At 39.8% G+C, this 21425-nt stretch overlaps 1 protein-coding gene and 1 long non-coding RNA gene across 3 annotated transcripts; one reads left to right on the top strand and one right to left on the bottom strand.

The window, feature by feature from the left end:
- The first annotated feature begins 2858 nt into the window (after positions 1–2858).
- Positions 2859–21396, top strand: LOC116037192 (microfibril-associated glycoprotein 4-like). Its single transcript, XM_031280973.1, has 6 exons — positions 2859–2979; positions 3155–3310; positions 4883–4921; positions 5066–5162; positions 17957–18124; positions 20880–21396. The coding sequence occupies exons 1-6, from the start codon at positions 2974–2976 to the stop codon at positions 21131–21133; spliced, it is 720 nt and encodes a 239-aa protein (XP_031136833.1). The 5' UTR covers positions 2859–2973; the 3' UTR covers positions 21134–21396.
- LOC116037193 lies at positions 8329–10607 on the bottom strand. Of its 2 annotated transcripts, none has more exons than XR_004101810.2 (4): positions 10502–10607; positions 10235–10308; positions 9961–10115; positions 8329–8975 (listed from the first exon to the last, which is right to left on the bottom strand). It is a non-coding gene; the product is annotated as an uncharacterized LOC116037193 (long non-coding RNA). The 2 variants fall into 2 exon arrangements; XR_004101811.2 differs by having other exon boundaries at positions 8329–8949.
- Positions 21397–21425: the final 29 nt, after the last annotated feature.

Below are 21425 nucleotides of genomic sequence, written 5' to 3'. Positions count from 1 at the left end.
TACAAAGTTGTCTCTTTGGTCCTTTAATGGAGGCGAGTCCCCAAAAAGTGCTGGCGTGTCAGATTTGGGTGCCAACATTGTGTAAGCCAATGGCTGGCATACAATACATACACACACACTCACACACACACACACACTCACACACACACACACACACACACACACACACACACACACACACTCTCTCTCTGTTCTTAGCGTGTGAAGCAGCAGCTGCTCAGTGCTGTGTACCTGAGACTACACACACACAGACGTGTTATCTGTGATCAGTCCCCCCCCCTGACCTGACCTGAACTATAGCAGCTACAGTGCTCAGCATAAATGAGGACACCCATGCTAAATTTGACTAAAAAGAGGAATTAAAAATCATCTTTTGGAAATTGATCTTAATGCCTTAATTAAAAAAATGAGGAAAAATCCAACCTTTAAGGACACTAATTTTCTTTGTGAATGAATAATGTATCATGAATAAATAAATGTTCTTCCTTAAAATACAGGGGCCATAAGTCAGTACACCCCTATGTTAAATTCCCATAGAGGCAGGCAGACTTTTATTTTGAAAGGCCAGTTATTTCATGGATCCAGGATACTATGCATCCTGATAAAGTTCCCTTGGCCCCCACATCATCACATACCCTTCACCATACCCTACATCATCACATACCCTTCACCATACCCCACATCATCACATACCCTTCACCATACCCCCACATCATCACATACCCTTCACCATACCCCACATCATCACATACCCTTCACCATACCCCACATCATCACATACCCTTCACCATACCCCCACATCATCACATACCCTTCACCATACCCCACATCATCACATACCCTTCACCATACCCCCACATCATCACATACCCTTCACCATACCCCACATCATCACATACCCTTCACCATACCTAGAGATTAACATGGTTTTATTTCAGTTAGACTAATAGCTGGTTTGATTTGCATTGAGAGATGATTTTATGGGAAGTACCCCATGAAATAACTGGCCTTTCAAAATAAAAGTCTGCCTGCCTCTATATGAATTTAACATAGGGGTGTACTGACTTATGCCCCCTGTATTTTAAGGAAGAACATTTATTTATTCATGATACATTATTCATTCACAAAGAAAATTGGTGTCCTTAAAGGTTGGATTTTTCCTCATTTTTTTAATTAAGACATTAAGATCAATTTCCAAAAGATGATTTTTTATTCCTCTTTTTAGTCAAATTTAGCATGGGTGTCCTCATTTATGCTGAGCACTGTACATGATTAATATAAATCTAATCTAACCTTAACCATCATTTATGTTTTTGATCACACTTTAAATGCTGTTTTTACATCCTTCAAACATTCACACATTAGTAAGGCTGGATTTACCATTATCTTCAGAGCGTGATACACACCACCCTAAAACTATTGTGGTTTATAGAGACAGTTCTCCTTTTGAAAAATATGTGACTTATAAGGTCCAAACTAACATTATTGGGACTTCTCATTAACATAAATACACATTAACCTGACACCACCAAGCATTAATGGGACTTAATTATTATTTTATTGTACAAGTCAAACATTCCCATTGTTAGTTGAGACACTGACTAACAGCCAGGCAGCAGCCTGGAACAGCTAAACAATAGATTGTCACACAACACAAGTGCCGCGACAATAAATGATTTTAGCTTTTTTGCTCAATTCTCATTCTTACTCAACTTCAAAAGACCCATGGTTGCTAATAACAAAAATAAATTGTCTTTGTTTATTTTTGTCTTTTGATATTTGAATTAATTTAAATACAGTTAGTAATACTACAATTACTATGTAATATACAAACTACAAAAGCAGTACACACATATACACACACACACACACATTCAGAGACACACACGCAGTCGCACACACTCAAAGACACACACAGACACACACACACACACACAGACACAGGAAGATGCATATTAAACTGGGCCTAGGTGTGTGTGTGTGTCTGCATAAGCCTGTTGCAGAATGTAGTTCACACACACACACACACACACACACACACACACACACACACACACACATACTCTCTCTCTGTTCTTAGCGTGTGAAGCAGCAGCTGCTCAGTGCTGTGTACCTGAGACTACACACACACAGACGTGTTATCTGTGATCAGTCACTCCCCCCCCTGACCTGACCTGAACTATAGCAGCTACATGATTAATATAAATCTAATGCTAACCTTAACCATCATTTATGTTTGTGATCACACTTTAAATGCTGGTTTTACATCCTTCAAACATTCACACACTAGTAAGGCTGGATTTACCATTATCTTCACGGTGAATAATGGCTGGATTATTTTCTACAGGAATGGATTAGTTGGAGACATTTAGCTTCTACACACACACACACACACACACACACACACACACACACACACACACACACACACACACACACACACACACACACACAGACACACACACACACACACACATACACACACACACACACACACACAGACACACACACACACACACACACACACACACACACACACACACACACACACACACACACACACACCCCTAGGCCCAGTTTAATATTCATCTTCCTTGTATACATTATATGTAGTAGGGGTCCCTGCTCGGTCTCTGTTTCAGTTAAGGGGTCCTTGGTTTAAAAAACGTTGAAGACCCCTGCTCTACTCCAAACTACAAAGTTGTCTCTTTGGTCCTTTAATGGAGGCGAGTCCCCAAAAAGTGCTGGCGTGTCAGATTTGGGTGCCAACATTGTGTAAGCCAATGGCTGGCAGACACACACCCAAGGACATGTTCCACCCATGTATAGTGTTATCGCTGTGAAACAGCAGCTGCTCAGTAACTTATTAATCTTAACAGTATAAATAAGTGCAGAGAGACACCAGAGACATCAGAGCGTGGAGACACACTGACATCAGGATCTTCATCAGATCACTTCTGCTGAAATCTGACCATGAAGGTAAGTTTACAACTTTATATATCTGATAGTTTGGCAAACACATTTTAATCATTTGTGGAACCAAGTTTTGGACAGGGGTACCAATAGTCTTCAGCTTGATTTACAGAGTATTCTAGCTGTGCATGAGAGTGATACCAACTGAATAAACTTAATGAAAACATCTGTTCTGTTCCAGCTGGTTTCAGTCTTCCTCGTCCTGCTGGCTCCTCTGTTGACCAGCTGCCAGAAGCTCCTTCTGCCGGTAGACTGCGGTGACATTTATAATGATGACAACAGCCGACCCAGTGGAGTGTACACCATCTATCCCATCGGAGCCACGTCTGCTGTCCAGGTACACTTCATCCTCTCTGGGACGCAGGTTGACCTTCAGATCAGGGCTTGGTATCACTTATTTGATATCAGTCAGGTCAGGGAAATGTTGGTCACAATACCAGTTTATCTTTGATATAAAAGAGATTCTCAGAGAACTTCTGCTGTAGATTGTGAAAGCAAGAAGCAACCCTCACCTATTTTTTATAATGCACCAGGTTAATGTTTACATTAAGAAATGACCCCCAAAAAGTTAGTTTAAAGTACTTGAACTGAAGTGAACAGGACTAAGAACAGGGGCGGAGCTAGACTCTCAGCACAGTGGGGGCAGAGCTTCATCACTGGGCCCCCCTGCTACCAGCTGATTTGTTAAAAACTTCTAAAATAGCTCTAAATCCATGTTGTAATGTGTCACTTGTCACAAAGCCACATTGTCAGACACATTTGTATTAAAGAACAAAGAAAACAGCTTTCCAGTCCAGTTAAAATGTTTCAGCACCAAAGACAGCGTGGACAGCGACAGCGTTGGTGCTGAACAGGCCAATAGTTACTGCTGAATACATCAATATAGGCTATGTTGTCTCCTATGTGGTAATTCTGGTTGGTGGTGAAGTAGTAGAACTGATACAAGTACATTTGGATACAGTTTTAGTTAAAGGATCACATTAAGTCATACATGTGTGTGTGTGTGTGTGTGTGTGTGTGTGTGTGTGTGTGTGTGTGTGTGTGTGTGTGTGTGTGTCTGTGTGTGTGTGTGTGTGTGTGTGTATGTGTGTGTGTGTGTGTGTGTGTGTGTGTGTGTGTGTCTGTGTGTGTGTGTGTGTGTGTGTGTGTATGTGTGTGTCTGTGTGTGTGTGTGTGTGTGTGTGTGTATGTGTGTGTGTGTGTGTGTGTGTGTGTGTGTGTCTGTGTGTGTGTGTGTGTGTGTGTGTGTGTGTGTGTGTGTGTGTGTGTATGTGTGTGTGTGTGTGTGTCTGTGTGTGTGTGTGTGTATGTGTGTGTCTGAGTGTGTGTGTGTGTGTGTGTGTGTGTGTGTGTGTGTGTCTGTGTGTGTGTGTGTGTGTGTGTGTGTGTGTATGTGTGTGTGTGTGTGTGTGTGTGTGTGTGTGTGTGTCTGTGTGTGTGTGTGTGTGTGTGTGTGTGTGTGTGTATGTGTGTGTGTGTGTGTGTGTGTGTGTGTGTGTCTGTGTGTGTGTGTGTGTGTGTGTGTGTGTATGTGTGTGTGTGTGTGTGTGTGTGTGTGTGTGTGTCTGTGTGTGTGTGTGTGTGTGTGTGTGTGTGTGTGTGTGTGTGTGTGTCTGTGTGTGTGTGTGTGTGTGTGTGTGTCTGTGTGTGTGTGTGTCTGTGTGTATGTGTGTGTCTGTGTGTGTGTGTGTGTGTGTGTGTCTGTGTGTGTGTGTGTATGTGTGTGTGTGTGTGTGTGTGTGTGTGTGTGTGTGTGTGTCTGTGTGTGTGTGTCTGTGTGTGTGTGTGTGTGTGTGTATGTGTGTGTGTGTGTGTGTCTGTGTGTGTGTGTCTGTGTGTGTGTGTGTGTGTGTGTGTGTGTGTCTGTGTGTGTGTGTGTGTGTGTGTGTGTGTGTGTGTGTGTGTGTAGGTGTACTGTGACATGGTCTCAGAAGGAGGACGGTGGACGGTGAGTATTTTAACTGAAGTCAACACTTCCTGTAGTTCCTTCACAATAAATCACATCCCAGTAAATCCTTGTTGTCTGGAAACATGAGCTGTCAGATATCTTGTGTGTTTATCTAGTTAACCCCCCATCCCGTCCCCCCCTCAGGTGTTCCAGAGGAGGATGGACGGCACGGTGAACTTCTACAGGGGCTGGGATCAATACAAGACCGGCTTTGGTATCGCTGCTGGAGAGTACTGGCTCGGTGAGATATGAATCTAAACTAACAGTCATGTCTTCATGGAACTGTTTCTAAATGTTTATCAATCAATCAAACTTTATTTATATAGCACTTTACAGAACCAGCAGGTATCCAAAGTGCTTAACATCAGAAACCAAGAGTAAAAACACATGTCATACAATAGAAAGAATGAACATAGAAAACAGTGAAATCAGAAAAGGTAACAAAGAAACAGAAGAATGAAATTGTCACAGCACTGCTACGTATTAAAAGCCAGACTAAACAGATACGTTTTGAGTTTGGACCTAAAAAGAGCTCCATCTGTAATAGTGTGAATATCAGGGGGTAACTTGTTCCAGAGTCTCGTGGCAGCAACTGCAAAAGCCTGATCACCCCCCGTTTATATCTACACTCTAAGAAAGAAATCCGTAAAATAACAGAAAAAGTACTGGCCGCTCATTACCCGGACATTGTCCCGTAATTAAAAAACGGAATTTTTCAGTTAAATAACCGTGTCAATGGTAAAAAAAACGTAGCATTTCCTGTTATTTAACGGTGTACCTGCAGTAAAAAAACATAACATTTTCTGTTATTTACATTACATGTCATTTAGCTGACGCTTTTTTTATCCAAAGCGACTTACAATTGCTATATGTGTCAGAGGTTGCACGCTTCTGGAGCAACTACGGTTGAAGTGTCTTGCTCAGGGACACATTGGTTGATGTATCTCAGTGGGAATCGAACACAGGTCTCTCACACCAAAGACATGTGTCATATCCACTGCGCCATCACCACCCACTATTTAACGGTGTGCCTACAGTAAAAAAAACATCATATTCTCTGTGAATCTTACATAAATCCGTAAAATAACAGCAAATGTTCTGGCAGCTCATTACCGGGACTTTGTCCTGTAATTAAACAAATTCAGATTTTCTAATTTAAGGTTCAACTACAGTAAATAAGGAAGATTTTTGTTAACTTACAGCAATACCAATTTAACTTTTCTGTTAATTAATGGTGTACGTATTATAGTGGTAATACATTTCGGTAAAACATTTTAAACAAATCTGTGATGAAAAAAAGATTTTTATTAACTCATCTTTCAAAATTCCTTAAAAATACAAAGGACAAAACAAATTAGGTTTAACAAAATTAATACAATTTGTCACATTACAAGTTATATCATTATCACGATATTCAACAACATTATCGCACATTTTCCTCATATTGTGCAGCCTTATTGGAGACCCACTAAGTTTCCCTGGGACCCACACAAATGACCTGTGGCTCTTAGGGACTCACTTCAAACCCATCAACATCACTGTGACATGTCTTTCTCTAGTTTTAGTTGCTCCAGTCCAAATAAATCCATATCAGAAGAGGGAAATAGAGAGTAAAAGTGTGCATATTCATAGTACGTACACAGGTGTAGATGCACAGTAACTGATTTTTGCACCTTTCTGAGGATCTCTCTGAAAACTTGAAAGAAGCATGTAAATAGCCTCTAAAGGCCATTACAGTGAAAATAAAGTGAGGCCGGCTTAAATGTCCTCACTTTGCAAAATGGTCCTCATTTAAAAAAAGTTAATACCCCATGGTTGTCCTCCATAAAGATAGCTGTACGCAGACACACATTCTTCTTCTTTCACTCCATTTGAGATGCTTCTTCTGCTGTAAAACAAAAACAGAATTACTTATTACCAATTTAATAGCAATATACAGTAATAGTAATAATAAAACGAACACTACACTTTTAACTGCTTATCTATTGTTTGCCAGAAATGAAATGAGTTAAAGATAGTTTCTTTCTAATACAAAAACGTAAAATTATTAGTTAAAGCTGCAAGCAGCGTTGAACGGGCCCTCGCTCCTTGCAGCACGTCGGGGGTACTGGTGGGACGCCTGGGCGATTTACTTCAAATGTTGCACCCAGTCTCAGCGGAGCACGAGGAACAGCTGTGCCGAGTTTCCTCTGATTCAGAATAACTGTTGCCAAGATACGCAACGCTTCCTGTTTTGATTGCCACGTACAGGAAGTCGTCCTCTATAACTTGCGCATTTTTTCAACTATTAAAATTCTTTTAATAAGTTTTTGTCATGAGAGTCCACCAAGTTTACACGCACATTTTTTTGCAGATGGGACTCATGGTCTAGGAGGAGTTACAAAAAGTAGGTTTCTCATATATAGGGATTTTGCCAATTAATAAAAAAAAAAAAAAAAAAAAAAAATGTAAACAGCGTTTAAGTTTATTTTACTAGTTTGCACTAGGGGTGGAACGGTACATGTATTCGTATTGAACCGAAACGGTACGGGCGTCACAGTTCGGTTCATGAATTTACACGGAGAATACACGGTATAAAACTAAATAAAACTAGCGTGCAAATGAATTAATGTAATGCAGAACTACTGTTAGATATGTGGGTTCTTTACACTGAAAAAATTTAATCATTGACTTTAATTAAATTTATTATGTCAACAGGTTCCACGTATTTTTATTCGGTTAGTTATAAAAGCAAAGATATTAAGGTCATTTAATTTAACTAACTTATGTTACAGTAACACAATGATTGTAAATTCAGCTAATTACAATGTTTTACTTCTGATCAACAAGAGATATTTAAGCTTAACCAAATTAAGTCAGTTACGTTATATTAACCTAAATAATATATGTACAGGCTACATATTTTACATTTGTCAATTAAGCATATATCTTATTTGTAGTCATTAAATAATGCATTTAATTTCAGTTAATGAAAACATTAGGTTTTCATTTACTATAAGTTTTATTATTTACTTTGACATAATTTAAGTTTGTCAACAGGTTCCACACAAATGAATTTGGTACACCCAACATAGTTTTCTTATTTCCTTTATTCACCAACACAGCAGTGATTCAGTAACATTTTGGTGCAATTCTGTACACTACAGTAACATTGTATACAATAAAGTAATATTTAAATGCATGTACACATTTGTAACATGGAATTACAGCTGCAAGTCAATTGATTGATAGCAAATAAATAAATAATTCACACTTTTTAATAAATAACATACTTTTTACGGTTTAATAAATAATTAATACTTTTTACAATTTTCAAATTTGTTTACAACAAAATAATAGTCTCTCCATCTAACAGCCTTTCCACTGGAAACTTTATTTTAGATGTTAACACTTTAACAAACATCCACTCTCTGTTAAAGTAGTAATTCTTTAACGGGTATATGAAAGATGGTCTGATGATTGAACTTCCTTGCAGTTGTTTTTGATGCAGCTTAGTGTTAAAACATCCACAAAATATCCATAGTTATATATCAACCGTTTTTGCGCAGCATGGTCTCTCAATTCTACATCACTTCTCTAGTAGTGCCACTCAACTACCACTTTTCATGTATGGTAAAAGTTTTTCAAAAGTTTGCAAAACAATTGGTTGTTTTCCTCAAGTGAAGTTTCTCTGCTCTATTTTCAAACAGGTAATAATTTTATTCAGTTTCGGCCCAAAATATTTCTCCTGTTCTATGGAACATTCAGCATCCACATCAGTGATTGTCTCATTCGTACAGTTAGTTCTTGAGCAGCTGTACCTTGGTTGAAAGTCTGCAAGCATCCATTTGAAGGAAGAGCTTTTGAAGTACTTCAAAGAAGGCTTTCAGTCCGTTAGGATAACTGAGGGCACATGCAGAGGCAAAGTCTCCCAAGTCGTGCAGAACTTCAACACCCTCAATCACAATTCCAACAACGGCTGGAGGAGTGGTGGTATCACCTCCCTTAACATTGATGCTGTAGATACCAAAGGTGACTTCTCAAGCTCCCTGTCAACAGCTGTAGCATCGGCTTCCTTTACAGAGGAGAAAGAGCAAGGAGAAAAACAATTATATTAGAAAATGTTTTACCTACGCAATTCAGATTACCTGTATATAATAATTTTAATAGCATCACCCAACAGTATGTGTATAAATAAGATGAAGTAATGCTGGGTGACTGTAACAAACTAGAGATCATTTTTATCATTTACATTTAATAAACACTGACTAAGCACTTTATTAGGTAGGGCAATCTAATGCAATCCAACAGCTCTGCTATAGATTCTCTTTAACTATACTTAGATATTTTCATCTTCATTGTTTTTGTTTACATTGTGTTCCTAATATTCTCATATAGGTAGACAATACTAAAACATTTGTACATTAAAACTGTACACCGCCAACACCCACTACAACCTCACTAATTAACTGGAAGTAAAATTATCACCTTACTGTTAATGTCCGAAAAAAACTCTAGATGTACAAGTTTAAAACAATAATGCATACACAAACCCACACTTCACATTTCTATAAACATGTTAATTGGATGACATCTCAAACAAGGTTACCACCACTTTGTAGATGTCCACATTTAACAGGGAAGGGAAAGAAAAAAACAGTAAAGAATCTTGTTTGTTTTAAATCTCTTTCACGTACGAAAGCTGAAGTTTTTGTCCCTTACCTTCTCACAACACTCACTAATAGATAAACCCGAAAACCGGCCTCAATTGTTTGTGTGATCAGTGCTGTATGTTGAGAAGCAAACTTTTTCTCATTCCAAATTTCAATACATTTGATCCCTAAACACAGCTACAGTGACTGATCTGTGTTTATATTCAGAGGTGGCTGCAAATATAAAATTTGAAAGAAGCACAAGAGTTGCTGTTCAGGCAACTATCAAAACCCACCTTTATAGCCTACTCTTGAGGGTGCATTCACAGATACTGTCTAGTCAGTCAGATTCACTAGTCAACATCAACTTATAATTCCATAATATTTTCTACCAACAGCAAAACATACCTGTGTCATTGGGGCCATAATGATCCTGATTTTCCTCCCTGCAGAGCCTCCTTTGTTCTTCAACACTTTCATGAGCTGCTCAGTGCATTGCTCAAGTTGTGTAAGGAACTTTGAGAGAAGGGGAGTAGTAGTAGTAAGACAAATTCTGCCTCCATCTGAAAACATGTCCACAAACACAAATTATATTAATGGTACCTACTACTAAAACAGTCAACATTCATTATTTTAGTAATAACTCATAAAAAAGGTTTTTCTATGTTCTGCCATAACGTACCACATGCAAGCTCCGCAGTCCAGCTATAACACATCAATAAGGAGGGAGCTGACAAAGGCTATCCCAGCCAGGATCTGAAATTCAACATATTAACAGAAGCCATCAACTACTGAAATGCTTTACTTGCATTTAAGAGAGCGCTATACCTTAAAATAAAAATAAAAAAATATATTCAGAACAAGATAATGAAGCTGTCATCTAATAAATGTTCCTAAAAATATGCAAAACCCGATTTTGCAGTAATTAGGTAGCTAGTTATGATCTTACCTTTTTATGAGTAGGTCTTATCCAGACAGGAGCACAAATCATCAACGAAGCAATTGTTCAGGATCTGAAATGTTGCAACATAATGATTACTAAAAGAGGCAAATAAATGTATAAAGATGTTAATCAATTATTGGGGCACATTTTACATGGTTCTTAAAGCAACACTATTAACTGTAGTTCCAATGAGACAACCTGTAGAGGGACCGAAGTGGAGGGTAGCGCGAGCTGTAGTTACATAGTGTTGCTGAGCTACAATATGACAAAAATGTCCTTAAAGCCTGCTTTTACATCATTCTTTAGCATGACTTTCACACACTCAACCCAATTAAAAAAATAATGAAAAAGTAATTAATGATTTGGCTGGGGGGGGGCTATATATTTTATACTCTAAAAGAATGTGCAAAGTAAACTTCCAAATTCACCACAAATAAGTGGATGGGTCAACTCCACAAATGGGCACCTTTTCTATTGTTTATCTGTATGAGCTAAATGCAGAAAGTTTAGCGCGCAGCGAGCATGACACAGCCACAACATTCACTTCAGGCTCAGAGGCTAACGTTAGTAGCAGCATGCTGCTTGTGGTGTTGTGGCCTGCCGGATTACCTGTTCTAATAAACCGCGAAAGCGCCGCGGCCACACCACTGTGGAAGCGACCCCGAACGTCATTTTTCTGGTTGTTCACCCTCTCCCTCTGCTCCACTCGAGCTGACCGGAGCTAACCACTAATCTGAGCTAATTACATTGGGCCACCAGCACTACATTCAAGTTTAGAAACACTACAACACACGTTAGATATAGCTAAGCAGCGCCCTGCTGGATAAACAGCAAACCGACCTGGGTCATACAGCTAACGTTAGCTAGCTAGCTAGCTAAGTCTGCTAGCGAACATGTCGAAGACCCACCTGATTTTACAGCAGTTTGCATCACAAACACAAAGTACAATCATGCTCAACATGAAAATATTACACAACAGGTTCGAGTGAAAGAAAATGTCCTCCTACCTTTTTCCAAATAAGACACCAAACACCAACTGTAACTTTTCCGTTACCGAAATTAACCGAAGGAGGGTCAGGCGGGGTCAGGTCAGGAAGTCAAAGTTATGGGTTAGGGTTGCATTCGCAGTCTGACGCCTCTCAGTCTTCTTCTCCTTTTTTGGTTTAAATGGCAGCTGGTGTTTTATACTGCTGTCTTCAGGATGTAACAAGTATTGTAATCCTAATTCACTTTAATTAAATGTTTTGGGATTTATCAACACATTAATATTTTTTACAGGTAACAATAGACACAATTACATGGACTTTACTTGAAAATAACATTTTAACCTAACAAAGACATGTATTTTAAGTAAACTGAACATTAAACAACTATTTAAAGTGCACAACCCCCCTGATTCAATTTTTTGAGTGTAGGGACACCTAATCTGTAGCCCTGCCTTAGCTCTGAAGCTCTGATTGGCACCTATGTAGCCGAGCTCCGCCTATGTATGCGGTCAGAGATAGCAGCATTAAGGACGAGTATCAAAGGATAAAAAAGGATCAAACTTTATTCTAAAATTTAATTGTACTTTAACTCATCCTAAGTATTAGGAGCAGTGGACAGGATACAGCGTCTGGGGAGCAATTTTGGGGTTCAGTGTCTTGCTCAGGGACACTTTGACATGAGGCCAGAAGAGCCTGGGCTTGATCCGCCAACCTTGTGGTTGTGGGGCAACCATTTTACCTCCAGGACACAAGCCTGTAAGTATAGTATGGCAAGTGGTGGCGACCCACAAGAGTTAGAGGACCCATCAACCTCTATAAGATCACAAGTTTGGGAAAACTTGGGTTTAGTACTACTGTAACTACAGTTACAGTAACTACAGTTACTGTAACTACAGTTACAGTAGTACAGACGAGCGAGTGGTGGATAAGACTGCTGTTGTAGATTAGTGTTACGTTTCCAGCATCGCGGCTCCGAACCGTAGCGTTAGTTCGGACAGACACCAGTGGACAGCCAATGATGTTAACTGTGACTTCATCCGCTGACATCTTGTATCTTCCTTCATCTGCAAAAGATAATACATCTTTCAATTAATTAAACAAATACACAACACCTCCCAATATTTTTAGAGTAGACATGCATATCCTTACCCATAACTATGATACACGTGGTGCTTGGCAGCTCTGCTAAGGCATCCTGTGAGAGAGGTGAAGACAGAATAAATAAATAAATGTCATCGGGTCATCAATAGTGCAGCACATTAATGGCATATTTCAAGAGAATTGTTCAAATTGGTATAGAAGCATGCAATTTGGCACAGATTCAACATGGCGGCCATTTTTTCAAGATGGCCGCTATTTCTGTGAAATACTCATTATGTCAATCGTTCAAACAGTGATGTAGGCATAACATTTTGTGAAATACTCTCTTAAGAATGGTTTTTTTGGAAAACAGTGCTTGTCCCTCAAAAATTCAAGATGGCCACCATTTCTCTTGAATCCTTACATCAATTTTTCAAATGGTGATGCTATCATCAAATTTCGTACAAATATTCTTCAAGGAACATTCTCATGGAAAAAGGTGTGTGCCACACAAAAATTCAAGATGGCGACCATTTTCAAGATGGCCACCATTTCTGTCAGAGCTCAATTTATTGTGTTATGGAAGGTTTTGTTTAAAGGGGTGATAGAATGCAAAACCGATTTTACCTTATCATAGTTGAATAACGACAGTTCGGTGGGTAAATAGGACATACATAGAACCTCAAAATCCCATTGACACCTCTTTCCTCTGCAAATCTCACATTTTGAAACTGCCGCTGAAAACGGGCGAATCTCAACGAGCCGCCTAGTTGACGTCAACTCGGCGGCTCCTCCTTATTTGGCTCTAGTCTCTATCTTTGTCACGCCCAAACATTTACATAGGCTACACCACTGATCTGAGGTCAGCTTAGTCTTCTGAATCTAGCTAGGTCATGAGATTTTTTTATGCGAGAAATCAACTATGTAGAGGTCAAATATGGGCCGTTTTACGAAAATGTATGGCTAGTTGCAAATTTTGTCCGACTGTGTGTCGGGAGTTCAGCGGCCGGTGCTGCCTGTGTTGCTGCCTTGCCGCCCGGCCTGCCTTCCTTCACAGACCCCGGCCTGCTGGGAGGTAGACGGAGCTCCATCACGGCTGGCAGCCCACGGCACTCCATACCCGTGCAAAGTCACCGTTTTTTGGGTTAATGGACTACCAAACACCGCTGCCCTGACAGAGCTCCAGGGCCTGCAGCTCCTCTCTTCCTGCTAAACGGCCGCTGTGTGTGAGTGATAGCGCGGTCAGCGAGCTTGTTACGCCCGCAATCTCTTACTGCAGGTTCCAGTTAATCTTATAATGGATATGTGTGTTGAGTTATTTAAACAAACGATCGGGGAAATAAACGCCTCTTGTCCGCGAGTCTCATTGATAGAGCCGCGGCTGGATGGAGCTCTATCAATGAGAGCTAGCTAGCCTCCTCTTAGACCTCTGAAACGAAACCCCTAATGTTCACAAAAAAGCATTAAATTAAAATTGGACACCATTGTTAGCTTCATAAGACCTTAGGGTAGATGTTCTATAAGTGGCGTGACGAAATTCAAACTGTAAATATACGAAAGTTATGCCGGCAGCTGGCAGCCAGCCAGCTCCGGAGCTCCACGGAGCCCCGAGCCCCGGTCGTCCAGTAACCGAGAAACAGTGACTTTCTCTGGGTATGGAGGTTGCTGCTTTCTCGTCAGACTGTGAAGCTCCTAAAGTCCGACACGTCTTACTAAATTTGCAATTAGCCATCAATTTTCGTAAAATTGACCATATTTGAGCTTTATATAGTTGATTTCTCGCATAAAAGTCTCAGAAGTGAATATAATAACGAAATAGTAGACAAGCAATGTATAACTTTGCAGTGTCTGAAATACGAGACCTGCTGTCTCGTCTCCAGTGTGTGTGTATGTGGTTCGCTCAAACCAATCAGCGCGCAGCTCATCTAAATATTCATGAGCAGACCATATTTGGAAAAAAAGCTCTTGTTCCAAATAGAGCCATATTCACAGGGTAGTTAAGGGCCTAATAAAATAGCATTTGAGCAATATTCAGCCAAACCAATGTTACATACCCTATTAGGAGACCTTAAGGAACAGTGTAAAATACCCTATATAATCATTCTGTCACCCCTTTAATAGAGTGAACGTCATAACACAACCAGGGCACACTGGTGACTTCACTGCTGTGAAACTCAGCATGGGGTTCAGTGTCAGCTGATCTAGTTTTACTTACACTGTAGTTCAGAGAGGCTTGTGTATTCCAATGAACCTGAGAGCTATGCCGGCAGGGATTTTATATCCTTGGCAAGTTTAAGGTCAAAGGAGGAGGCAGACAAAGCAGACATTATGACTATTTGACAGAAATGGTGGCCATCTTGAAAATGGTCGCCATCCTGAAATTTTGAGTGGCACATACCTTTTTCCAAAAGAGTGTTCCTTGAAGAGTATTTCTGCCTAATTGTATGCTTGTATCACCATTTGAACAATTGAAATAATTAATATTTGACAGGACTGGTGGCCATCTTTAAAAATGGCGGCCATCTTACATTTTTGAGGGACAAGCATCTTTTTCCATTAACATGTCCTTTAGAGAGTATTTGTATCAAATGTTATGCTTGTATCACTGTTTGAATAATTTATATAGTAAGCATGGCGGCCATCTTGAAAAATGGCCGCCATATTAAATTTTTGAGTGGCCAACACCTTTTTCCAAAATAATGGCCCTTAGGGAGTATCTGTGCCAAATGTCATGCTTCTATACCAATTTGAATGATTTTTTTACTAATCTGCTGCACTACAACCAAAAGTTGCACTACTCTACTATATATACTGCCTCTTTTTTAAAAGTGTAAGTCAAAAAGCCACACAAACCTAACAACTAGCTAAGGGCTGTGGATATGAAGGTAAATGTTGCAAAATGCGAAAGATTTGTAGCTGTCATTGTAGTTATGTTTTTATACAAGTTTTCAAGTGTACAAGCTCTCGCATTTTGCAACACATTTTCCTTCATATGTGGACAACATACTTTGAGTTATAGGCGATTATTACACACAAATATTTTACCGAGTTGTGCCTGCCTGCCAAGAAATGTAACGTGACGAGAAGGAGGAGAAAGTAGACAGCTGGGAAGATGGCTAGCTAACGTTAGCTTCTGTAACGTCACGCAAACTAGACTAGAACTCACTCCAGAAGAAATAACTAGCCAACACCAATGTTAAAATATGCATGAAATCCTGTTCTGTTCAGTCAACAAAATATCCCCAAAAATATTCTTTTTTTACTTACTCTCAAAATGTTACTAAATTTCTTCATCCTGAACTCACTCAATCGACTTGACGCGCTATAAAAACATTAGCACTGGCGAACACAGTTATAACGGAAAAGCCTTCAAAATAAAAGCACGAGACTTGGTCACTGAATTGCACCAGCTAGCTAGCTTACGTTGAGTCTCAGCTTTTATTTCAAAGGCTACAATGCTAAACCGGAAATGGGGTACTGACAAGTGAATTTGCTTGATAATATAAATATTCTCTCGGTATAGGTGCCATATATTTATTCTGATTTCAGTCGAAAAAAATTAAACATGTTATAATACTATCAATGACAGGATCGGGGCTCGGGAGACAAGAGATTAACTTTAGAATCAGTTGCCTTATGATAATGTGTAACGTGTCATGTAGCTAACGTTAACAGCCTCGCTCTGTCTCGCCTCCTCATAGCGTACGTTACCGCCAAACAGAGACAAGCCAGACCCCATGGAACTGGCAACATCGTTAACGAAATGAACGTTGAACCACTAATGTCGCGCTGCAATATATTCACATTAACGTTAGCTAGTTAACAGAACTGTTAGCTAGTTAACAGAACTAGTTAACAGAATTGTGATCACAGAACTGTTAGCTAGTTAACAGAACTAGTTAACAGAACTAGTTAACAGAACTAGTTAACAGAGCTAGTTAACAGAACTAGTTAACAGAACTAGTTAACAGAACTGTTAGCTAGTTAACAGAACTAGTTAACAGAACTAGTTAACAGAACTGTTAGCTAGTTAACAGAACTAGTTAACAGAACTAGTTAACAGAACCTTCTGACCAACCAAACGTAAACTCACAATACCAACAAAATGAAGCTTATGATATTCTTCTAAATGTCCATGAAATAATTACCTTTTACACAAAGCGGAGCTGGAGGAGATTAACGCTAAAGTTTAGCTTGTTCACATACTGGTTGACAGACACACACAGTGGAGCGGGGGGAGGGTCAAAGCGAGGGAAACGTTAACGTTTAAAGTGCCGCAAAAGTCCCGCTCGGATTAAAAATACGGACAATGTAGGCTACTGTAAATAATTTATAGATAAGGACCCACACATAATGTTGAAGCGGGGCATAATGGGTGCTTATTTGACCTAACGTTACAAATCCGTTTTTTAATCTCCAAATCCCAAAGTGCTGATTAATAGCACACGGTAACGCCGTTGTGAACACCCGCTCACGTTAGCTAATGGTTAATATTAGCTAACATTATTAGCATTAACCATCGAAATTAACAATTGAATGCTATCAAAACAGACAATATAACATTTCAAAACTAATACTGCTAAACTAAATTGCTACAGTCACTTTGTTAATATTTTCCATAAAACTACTTACCGCTGAAATGCAGGTCAAATTCGTACCGCTTTATCCTGCTTTGTACGTGGATGGAATATGGCCGCCAGAAACTGATTTGGCAGAGATGAAGTTCCCATAATGCAATTCGAAGTGTCAATTAACAGAAATACATCTGTGAATCACTGAAATATGCAGCCCAGTCTCATGACTGGGCTGAAAAACTGTATGGACTGAGTGTAGACCTTGGCACTTCTAAAACTTGTTGATGTGAAGAACGCAATGACCGGTTGTGCTCCCGCAAAGTTAAAATTTCAGACAAATACTCCGAGCTAGGCCATTTAAGGCCTTGAAAGCAAACAATAAAATCTTAAAATCTATTCTAAAACGCACAGGGAGCCGATGTAGGGTGTAGAGAACGGGAGTGATGTGTGCACGTCTAGATGTATTTGTTAAAAAGTGAGCAGCAGCATTTTGAACTTGGACTACAGTTGAAAATTAGCCGACTGGCTAACACTGGCGCATTTACAGAAATGTTGATTAATGTGCATTGTCCTAATCAAATAAACTTACAAACTTAAACTTGAACAAGTTGAAGGTGTGAGATGGAGGTCTGAGTCAGACCAACATAAAGAGCATTACAGTAATCCAGCTTTGAACTAATAAGAGCATGAATAGCCTTTTCTAGATCGTGCCTGTTAAGGAAGGGCTAAACTTCAGCCAGGAGACGAAGCTGGAAAAAACTATATACACTCAGTTTTATCTTCATTCAAATTAAGAACGTTTTCTTTATGTTTGTTTTCAGGTCTGGAGTCTCTCTACCACCTGACTCTGAGGAAAAGGTACGAGCTGCTGGTCGACATGGAGGACTTTGAAGGAAACAAAGTGTTTGCTCGTTACTCCTCATTCTCCATCGACTCTGAGTCCTCAGGATACACACTGCTTGTTTCTGGATTCACTGATGGAGGAGCAGGTGAGGTTTCCACATTAAGGACGAGATTTTCAGCCATTAATGTTGTGGAGCGTGACATTGGTTCATGATACATACTCTCTCCCGTAGTCTCTCCTAATGCTACATCATCTTCTCATTGACTTCACAAAGAATCGTGCTGTGATCACGAAAGATGCTTCCCTTTGAAATACATTAGTTAAAAAAACCTGCTGACCATCCCGAAAACAAACGAGATAGACGTGTCCGTACTGGGACACCAATCAATAGATAACATTACGTGACCGTTTCACGAACTGTCATGAGACTGAGCTGCATATTTCATTAAAAAGGATTTACATAAAAGAATAAAAATAAATTTAAACAGTCATGAAAAATACAAATTACAAAGACTAAAATAAAATAAGATACAAATAATAAAAGTTATGTAGTTAAGAAATGAATAAATATTTGGTTTAATAGGTTGTAGGGATGGGAGAGGGAGGAGTGTAAAATGATTTTAATAAATAACTAAATGTTCAGAGTAAATAGGATAAATAGGTTTGGAATTATTTTTACAACTGAAATGTTTATAGAGAGCTGAAGTCCCGCCCCTTCTACTTCCAGCCAATGGGACGTCTTTAGAAGAAATATGAACGAGAGTCAATGGAGAGATAATAATTATTTGATCCTGTTTGAATTGAGCCATAAATTACACATCTGATGTTCATCAGTTTAAAGATACTTCTTCAACTGAAGAAAGTCTCCGTTTATTGTTAAACTGTTGAAGTATCAGACTGAAAATACGTCTTTAGAAAGAATTCACACTTCAATGTAGCATGAATGACGTCTGGCTGAAGATACGATGTCTGTGTGTTTGTGTGTGTGTGTGTGTGTGTGTGTGTGTGTCTGTGTGTGTGTGTGTGTGTGTGTGTCTGTCTGTGTGTGTGTGTGTGTGTGTGTCTGTGTGTGTGTGTGTGTGTGTGTGTGTGTGTGTGTGTGTCTGTGTGTGTGTGTCTGTGTGTGTGTCTGTGTGTCTGTGTGTGTGTGTGTGTGTGTGTGTGTGTGTGTGTGTGTGTGTGTGTGTGTGTCTGTGTGTGCGTGTGTCTGTGTGTGTGTGTGTGTGTGTGTGTGTGTGTGTCTGTGTGTGTGTGTGTGTGTGTGTGTGTGTGTGTGTGTGTGTGTGTGTGTGTGTGTGTGTGTGTGTGTGTGTGACTGGATAAAACCCATCAGGTGAGATAAGGTTACAGGTGTTGTGGAACAGAGCTAAGCTAGCTAGCTAGTTGAGCATCAAGCTAGGTGACGTAAGTTGTGGGAGACAAGAGATGTAGTTCACTGGGAGATGTAGTTCACTGAGAGATGTAGTTCACTGAGAGATGTAGTTCACTGAGAGATGTAGTTCACTGGGAGATGTAGTTCACTGGGAGATGTAGTTCACTGAGAGATGTAGTTCACTGGGAGATGTAGTTCACTGAGAGATGTAGTTCGGGGCCTGAACCGATACTTTTTAAGAAAGTTAAAAAAAGAAGGGTACTAAACAACAGTTGGTGACATTAAAGAACGGCTTGTTTATTGCTAAGGCCATATGGTCAAAATTAAATGATTTAATAATAATGTATAACATTAACTTATTTCACTAGAAAATAGCTGTTGAACGACAAAAGCAACCACCAGATGGGAAAAGGGCCTTTAACAATAACTTTGAATGCCCCACGAGGCTGTAAATTACCAGTTTCATTGAACGCACCGTCTGTGTTTTTCCTAGAACAGCAGCTGCAGATTGTTACATCCTGGTGTTGAATCCTCTACAGTAAAACACAGTCACACTTTACACCGTTTAACGTTAGCTGTCAGCATTTTAACTGTGTTTAATCCAGCTACTAGCTAGCGCTAGGCTAACGTTAGCTGCTGTCAGGTGTAATGTTAACTAGCTAATGGTAGGCTAACGTTAGCTGCTGTCAGGTGTAATGTTAACTAGCTAGCGGTAGGCTAACGTTAGCTGCTGTCAGGTGTAATGTTAACTAGCTAGCGGTAGGCTAACGTTAGCTGCTGTTGAGTATAGTGTTAACTAGCTAGCAGTAGGCTAACGTTAGCTGCTGTTGAGTATAGTGTTAACTAGCTAGCGGTAGGCTAACGTTAGCTGCTGTTGAGTATAGTGTTAACTAGCTAGCGGTAGGCTAACGTTAGCTGCTGTCGAGTATAGTGTTAACTAGCGTCAGGTGCAGCGGTGTTTGTGTTTCCTGTATCGTCTGTTTCAGAGCATCAGAGAGAAGAGCAGACATATCAGTGGCTCCAGAATGAGGCTCCGAAATCGGCGTTGCTATTCCTGCAGCAGCAGGATGTGTTACGAGGAAGTACGGCAAAATAGTAGCCTGTTAGGGTGTTAGCCTGTTAGGCACGACGCAAAGCCGAGTGAAGTGAAAATAAATTAATAAATGGCGCCATGCTATTAATGCGATTAAAAAAAAATAACGCGCTATGCTTGGCCCTTAATCGCATCGCGATTAATGCTTTCATGCTGACAGCCCTAATTTATACATAATACACATATAATACACAAACAGTACCAGGACCTGGGCGCCAAGATACCCAAGGTACTATAATATATATCTATATATAGATATATATAGATATATATAACATAATAGCCATTAAACAATAGTTGTATTATTTAGTTATACTTACTGTAGGTAGAGAAGTAGACTGTGGTATTTACTGGAGGAAATACACTCCAAAAGTATATATATCATTGTTAGTAGTATCATAATGTTGTGATTATACTCTTGTTGTGTTTCTGTAGGAGACGCCCTGAGTGCTCACAACGGACAGAAGTTCACCACCTTCGACAAAGACCAGGACCCTGGTACTAGGAACTGTGCCAGATCATTCCTGGGGGCGTTCTGGTACTACAACTGTTACTATACAAATCCAAACGGTGTTTATCGTTGGGGGGCTGACAGCACTCTCTATGGTGTTGGAGTGAGTTGGAGACAATGGAAAGGTGATGACTACTCCCTGAAGAGCATCAGCATGAAGATCCGTCCTGTGCAGTAGTTCTCCAGGACCAACGTACAGCAGAATATCAGCTCATCTCTTCTCATCTCTTTCTCTCATTAAGCATTTAATCTCCCAACAGGTCTTATTTTCCTGAAACTGGGAACCAGCACAAGAACAGCAGCTGATGTTAGTAGATGTTGTTACGGTCTGTGATGGTTTAAAGCAGTCGCAGCTCGCTGCTACGTGGAGGAAAAGTCAGATGTGTCTGCTGTTTATCTGCTGTACGCTGACAATCAATCAATAAATAAGCTGAGCATTAAGATGATCTCATGTCTTCACTTTGATTCAT

The sequence above is a fragment of the Sander lucioperca genome, chromosome 9, assembly GCF_008315115.2.
Source record: "Sander lucioperca isolate FBNREF2018 chromosome 9, SLUC_FBN_1.2, whole genome shotgun sequence".
NCBI classification, from domain to species: domain Eukaryota; kingdom Metazoa; phylum Chordata; class Actinopteri; order Perciformes; family Percidae; genus Sander; species Sander lucioperca.
The sequence above is the reverse complement of the archived record's forward strand: the minus strand, read 5'-3'. Positions and strand labels throughout refer to the sequence as shown.